Source organism: Stegastes partitus, unplaced genomic scaffold, assembly GCF_000690725.1.
Source record: "Stegastes partitus isolate 25-593 unplaced genomic scaffold, Stegastes_partitus-1.0.2 Scaffold2003, whole genome shotgun sequence".
NCBI lineage: Eukaryota > Metazoa > Chordata > Actinopteri > Pomacentridae > Stegastes > Stegastes partitus.
In genome coordinates, this window is record NW_007579734.1 from 116,505 (window position 1) to 123,249 (window position 6,745).

A 6,745-nucleotide genomic window follows, 5' to 3' on the forward strand; every position below is an offset into this window, starting at 1 on the left:
TAAACAGAATTACATGTCAACACACGCTCTGACTGGGTTCGGACTTTGGGTTGTTCTGACCGTAGTCACGTCTGTTCTGCCCCCTGGTGGCCAAACATCAGTGAATGCAGCTTGAAACCAAAGTCAACGCTGAAAGTTCAGAAGGAGTTTTTCTTGAGTTCGTCTTGCTTCCTTCACCCGAGCCGTCGAGCCAGACGTCGGACCCTGAGCCCGGTTCTGTGTGCGACTGTTGAAGATGATTCATGTTGGGAATCTTGAACTGGATCGTACCTGGACAGGGTGAAGTTTTCTGGCCACGCTGCCGATTCCCTCCACCGTCGTCACGGCGACCAGGTGCAGCGAGCAGACCGGGGCGAGGCAGGCGTTGACGGCGTAATGACTGCAGGAAGTTAAAGATCTCACAGGTGTTTGATGGAGCTGCTGTGGAATCAGGAGCACATTTAAAACACACCGACGCTGTGAGGATACAGCAGCTGCTCGCTGGCCGGGTCGTATCTGGACAACATGACCGTACAGGCTCCACAGCCGCCCTCAGCACAGCCCAGCTTGGTCCCTGTTAAACCCACTGAACACAGCGTTAATCAGCAACAGTGACGGAGTGATGATCCTGTGATCTACTGACAGACCCAGTTAAAGACTGAACCAGCTGTTAATCAGTACGACACTGAGGAGGCTCCTCAGAGAGCAGAGTCCCAGCTGGAGCTTTGTAGAGTCAGATACCTGCTGCTGCAGCCTCCGTCTGTCATCAGGTCTCACTCCAGGAAGCTCCTCCTTTCATTGTTCATCAACACTGAATCCTGGTCCATTTATTTTGGCTTTTTGATCAGACTTTACAAAAACATCACATCAAAGTGAAAGTCCAGTCAGTTCATCACAAATATAAAATCACTGATCGATCAGGACGGACCTCCTTTAAAGTGACTCTAATGTACCTCAGCCAGGTGGTGTAGAAGTCCCACAGTCAGTGAACACATCATCTGAGGTCAGTGAATGAGTCTCAGTGATTGAAGTACAAAGACTTGTGTATCTGGAAGGTCCAGTCTCTGGTGGATCAGAACTCCTGGTTAGAACCACACCACGAAGACTGAAGAACCCTCCAAGAATTCATGATTAAATCAAAGTCCAGCAGGAAGGAGACTAGTGAAGGAGGCCACCGAGGAACCTATGACTCCTCTGAAGGAGGTACCAGAAGGAGACTAGTGTGTGTGATTGAATCTGGACTAGAGTTCACCAGAAGACATGTGGAGACTCTGAAGTCACCTGGAAGGAGGTTCTGTGGTCTGAGGAGACCAGAATGGAGCTTTTAGTCACGAGGCTGATGGAGACCAACAGGATTCGTGCTGCAGCTGAAGCTTCGTCCACTAACTGGCTGGATGTCTGATGAGCTGCTGAGTTTGTAGGAACCAGTTTTGACTTGAAGTCTTTTCTATGAATTATTTTCCAAAGATCCAAATTAAACTGACTCAATGATGAAAAGCAACAAAAGCAGAAAACAGGTTTTATGTGGACTCTTGTGAGTCTTTTTTGTTGGTCTGTGGCACCGAAGGTCCAAACGGACGCTGAGTTCTGGTCACAGATCCTGATGTCCAATCAGAGAGCTGCACTCTGTTCTCACAGACGGTCACTGACCTCAGAGCAGCAGCTGGGACTCTCTGATACTTTGGCATTAAAAGCTGATTCTCCCTGTTTTCTGTTCTGGTTCCATCAGAGTCGAGCCGGAATCGGACTCCCGGATGAAACAGAACAGATTTCAGAAACTCTAATGATCGACCCAGAAGCGAGTCGTCGCCTTCACAGCGCCGACCCGTCCTGAGGACAAAGTCCAGCAGCAGAGACATAAATGAGCTCATCGTACGTTTTCTGCGCAGGAACGTCAGCAGGTTCATCTCTGGGTCGGCCTCCTTCTCCACGACCTGCACAGAACCCAACAGAACACAGCGGCCTCAGAGTCACAGGTCACAGTTAATCATCGACAGGAGATCAAGCACAGCACCACACGGACAAACAGACAAACCCTGAAGCTCAAGAGAGGAAGAAGTTCAGCCTGAACCGGTTCAGAACTCACATGAGCAGGTCTCTGATCCGATCCACTCACATGGACTCGAGTTCTTTCTGGTGAATAATTCACCGTTTCTGCTCCTCAAACACTCGTGACGCCACATTTCTCACTTTAACGTTCACGGCTGCTTTGAATTTTAATTCCTCAGAAGAGTTCTGATTTGCTCCACTTGGTTCCACATTCTTCTGGTTTAGGTCCAAAGTGTGTCTGAACCGAGCTTCTCATTGACAGTCAGTCCAGAACCAGAGTGGACATCAAACACACGTGTCCATACAGTGCACTACAGAGTTTATGGACCACATCCTGCTCATGTGGAGCCTCTGACTGGTGAATCACAGCTTTTGGGTTCGTGGTTCTGAACCAGTTGATCATTAAAGTCTCCTGAAGCAAACGTTTAAAATTCAGCTCATGTAAACAGATGTGATGATGTTTTTGGTGTTTTTACCTTCTTGCCGTTGACAAAGAAGACGAGTTGGTCAGGTTCGGAACCGGACCGGGGCTCGCTATCGGCCATGGTTCCGTTGGGCTCCGTGCTGCTGTCGGGCTCCACTGATCCGTCCGGCGCCGCTCGGAGGCTCGACTGTCCGCTGGGAGGTGCTTCCTCCTCGGTCCTGCGGGCTCCAGCTGCTCCTCCTCCTCCCGAACTCCGCCGTCACAACACCGGACCGGAGCCGAACTTAGCGGAGAGTCCAGGAGCCTCGAGAGCAGCCCAGACTTTCCGACAATCACCGACGGTCTCGGAGATCAGGACGATCGATCCGCTGACGGCTGATTGCTGAATGGTGACCTTCGACCTCAGACAGACGCTGATTAGTCAAAGGTCCAAACAGCTGCAGCAGCCGATTGGCTGAGACGGCTGTGACGTCACCAGGCTGCATGAAGCAACACCTGACAAACACGAGGTGACACCTGGCTGGAAACACTGGCAGGAAGGATGGAAAGCAGCAAAAACACAAAACGGATCAAACAGCAAACCAGCGAAATGATGGATGTCAGGGTTAGATACAGATATATATCTAGATATATCCAGATCTATATAGAAATGTAGATATTAGAAATAAAATGAACATTTAAAAAGTGTTACTTTTAACTCAAATATTATTAAAATAATAAAGGAAATTACTGTAAATAATAAATGTGACAAACGCTTTCATATTCTATCAACATCTTTTGAGAATGATTTGATCTGTAACTAGTTCATATTTACGTCTGAAGACAAACCGAAGCCAAGCAGCTGATTCTTCATGAAACACTGTCTCGTTTGCAGTTTGACATTTATCCCATTTTTCACTTTCATTAAACTGAAGTTAAAGAAGTGAAATGCTGCTTTTGATTGAGTCACACATTCTTCACATTTATCGCTCAGAGATTCATGTGATCAGCAGAAAATCCATTTCATTCGCCTCCAGAAACTGATGACTCATCGCAGAACCAAACTCCTCCAGAACTTTCTGCATTTCTGCTGCAAGTTTATTCAGTTTGAGGAAGAAATTCTGACTGGAAAAGAGAAAACAGATCAAAAATAAAAACCCTGCAAACACAGAAACGCCTGGAAGTAAACTATGAAGAAAAGAGGCCTCAGATGGATCCCTGAGGATCTCCAGATTGAAAAGTGTTGCTCTGAGACCAGAAGTAGAGGAGACATGAACTTTAACAGGTTTGATCGGGGCGCTGCGCAGCTCATGTAGCTGAGCGGGTGACACGTGAACGAGGCTCGAGTCCCCGACACAGCGGTCGTGGGTTCGAGTCCCGCTCACGACGATTTGCTGCAGGTCTTCTTCTCCCCCGTCCTGCCTCTTCTCTCACTATCCTGACGAATAAAAATGATTTTGTCTGATGCTGTGTTGTTTATTTGTCACTTCAGCTATGAAAGGAAAATGTCAGCGTCTGTAGAACCTGGAAGAGCAGCGAGTGTTTAGTTTTAACGCCAACTTTTACTTTCACATGATTTACTCTCGAAAACTTACTTAAGTGTTTAAGCATCCAACGTGAAGGAGAACGTTTCTGTGAAGAAACAATGTGGGACCTAAAGTCGATCCCTGAGGAACTAAAGCAGTTTCAGCACTATGTTTCAAAAGAACAAAACTTTTTCTGTCTCCAGACGGAGACGTGACGTCTGATTAAGGTTTGTTTCAGTAAATCAATCATTTAGCTGCAGATTAATAATCAATAAAGCTCTGAGTGATATTTAAGATTTTCATGACAGTAAAACATTTAAAAAGTGTGAAACTCCTGGAACATGAATGTAAATATGCAACAATAAGGGACCTGAAACAGAGCCGAGAGGGACTCCAGCTTTAGCATGGAATGAATATATACTTATATACACTAAAGCAACATTTATCCCATAAACATGGTACGCTGGATCCACATATGCTATCACAAGTACTTCACAGTAAAAACACAGAGCAGGTTTATTGTCTGTTTTCAGGAGGATTTTCTCTCTGCAGGAAAGCTGGACTTATTTTATTTTGAAGGTCTGGTGAGCTGATAAGGGACAGCAGCTGCTGCAGAACGGATCAGTGATTAACCTACAAGCTGCTCTCTGTTCATGTGAACACACTGAGACCAGCTGCTCACTTTAAAACAACAAAACCACAAAATCAACATTTGTAGAACATTTCTCAGAACACCGTGGCGTGTTCAGGTGCTGCTAGGAAATCTCAGTGTTACGGAAATAAACCACTGAGTCAAACAAACTGCAGAATGCTTAAAGAACAGGTCGGGACATTTTATTGTTCTACATTCATGTTTTGAAAATTGAAATTGTATAAAATAGAATTTAGTATTTACAGACCTAAAAACTTCTACAGTTTCCTTGAAACGTTTTCAGAACAATTTTGGTATATTCCAAACCTACAGACGCTAAATTTAAAGTCCGCCTGGTAAACTGCTGCTCCGGAAACAGCGCCACATGCTGGCCAGTCAGGACGGTGCAACCTGCGGTTTGCTGGTTCCACCATCAGGAAGAATCAAATGTTCCTTTAAACACACGAAGTGACGACAGAAGAACTAAAACAGATGAAACAGGAGAACTTCTCTGGTTCCGGTTTCATCTTCGTCTCGTCGTCCATCTGAAGGCCAGAAAAATCCAACGAGACGTGTTTCGCTGCTTCGCACCTCGAGTCAGAGTGAAAATCACGTTTCCTCGGTTTGTGTTGAGCTGCAGCCTGAAGGAGCTGAAAGTGGAAAATAAAAGAGCGTCGGAACAAAAGCAGAACTTCTTCACCGTCAGCGCCTCCATCTGAGTCAGAAACACGTTCTTCTGCTCCGAGTCACAACTCAGTCAGATGTGAGTCACACATGAAACACAACGTTAAGAATCAGGGAAGAAACCATGAAGTCCACAGAAGACCGTCCAGAAAACCACAGAACGTCCAGAAAACCACAGAAGAACGTCCAGAAAACCACAGAAGAACATCCAGAAAACCACAGAAGAACGTCCAGAAAACCCTGAGAATCCATCTGGTTCCTTCAGTGTGTTTCTGGACAGTCAGGTTAAACTTCTAATCGTCATGAGATGGGCTTTGAAAGCACCAAGGTGACACGTTCACTAAGGGATTTATCACATGGTCAACTTTCCGACAGTCCTTGAAGGCATCATCCGTGACGTTTGCGTCCATCAGTATAAACTGGTACAAATGAAGCCTTGAACCGGGTTCAGTACAAACTAGAACTCTGGAGCTTCATGAAGAAACAGCTGCAGACTGGACCATGTGGATCTGTGACTGAAACAGCCGTGGAGGCGTTCCTGCTGACAGAAGACCTTTCTGAGTTCTCTTCTGCGTTGTTCTGGTTCCACAGAGCTGCAGTGGAAACCACAGTGAAGAACAACTGCTCTGTGGTTGCTGCTGTGTCTCCATGGTGACCACAGGCTCCTCCCCCTCACCTGGACCAGGTGTTCTAGGAGGCCTCCACCAGGTGGAACCCTCCGTTCTCCTCCCTCAGCTTCTCCCTCTTGCGGGCCTGAACCAGACTGTAGACCACAGCTCCCAGCGTGTTCCTGTTGAGGCTGAAGCCCCGCCCACTGCCGCGCTCAATCAAGCTGGAGCGTTCCTCCTGATTGGACACGAAGAACGTGTGGACCTGATGGAACCAGAACATCCACACCGTCAGAACCTCATCAGCTGTTCCTGTTTATATGATTCAAGTTCAGACGATCATCACGTCTTTTGCTGTGTTCACATTGATTTGCTGCCTTTTACCTGTCTGATCGCGTTCACCTGTCTGATCGCGTTCACCTGTCTGATCGCGTTCACCTGTCTGATCACGTTCACCTGTCTCACTCACCTCACCGTGACGTTCGCTGATGCCTTTGATGTAAATCTTTCCTCTGAACTGTCTCAGAAATCCTCTTTCAACCAGAACACAGCTGGTGGACTCTGGGACCTGACACACAGACAGAAAGACAGGTGAGTGGACAGACAGGTGAGCAGACAGACAGACAGACAGACAGGTGAGCTCACCTGGATCTTGCCGCTGACCCCGGTGCTCTCCATCCTGCTCGCCATGTTCACCGTCGTCCCCCAGATGTCGTACTGAGGCTTGGTGGCTCCGACCACACCTGCGATGACGGCGCCGTGAGCGATACCTGCCGATGACATCACAGCGTTTACCTCACGACCAATCAGAGACGGCGATTCGACACCTGGTCCTCCATCTTCTAAAGACTGTGTTGTGTGTCTG

General features: G+C 47.2%; 2 protein-coding genes across 3 annotated transcripts in view; both read right to left on the minus strand.

The window, feature by feature from the left end:
• xdh (xanthine dehydrogenase) overlaps positions 1-2,714 on the minus strand; it is a 15,388-nt gene extending 12,674 nt beyond the window's left edge. For both annotated transcript variants that reach the window (XM_008303421.1, XM_008303420.1), the window contains exons 1-4: positions 2,505-2,714; positions 1,856-1,913; positions 469-565; positions 271-379 (exon numbers count right to left, since the gene is read on the minus strand). In XM_008303421.1, coding sequence (XP_008301643.1) covers positions 271-379; positions 469-565; positions 1,856-1,913; positions 2,505-2,573 — 333 coding nt within the window. In that variant the 5' untranslated portion in view covers positions 2,574-2,714. The remainder of the gene's footprint in view (positions 1-270; positions 380-468; positions 566-1,855; positions 1,914-2,504) is intronic.
• Positions 2,715-4,769: 2,055 nt separating this feature from the next.
• The window catches only part of LOC103373524 (adenylate cyclase type 8-like), a 17,646-nt gene continuing 15,670 nt past the window's right edge, over positions 4,770-6,745 (minus strand). The window contains exons 13-15 of the mRNA XM_008303427.1: positions 6,526-6,742; positions 6,350-6,448; positions 4,770-6,145 (exon numbers count right to left, since the gene is read on the minus strand). Of these exons, the coding sequence (XP_008301649.1) occupies positions 5,963-6,145; positions 6,350-6,448; positions 6,526-6,742 (499 nt within the window). The 3' untranslated portion in view covers positions 4,770-5,962. The remainder of the gene's footprint in view (positions 6,146-6,349; positions 6,449-6,525; positions 6,743-6,745) is intronic.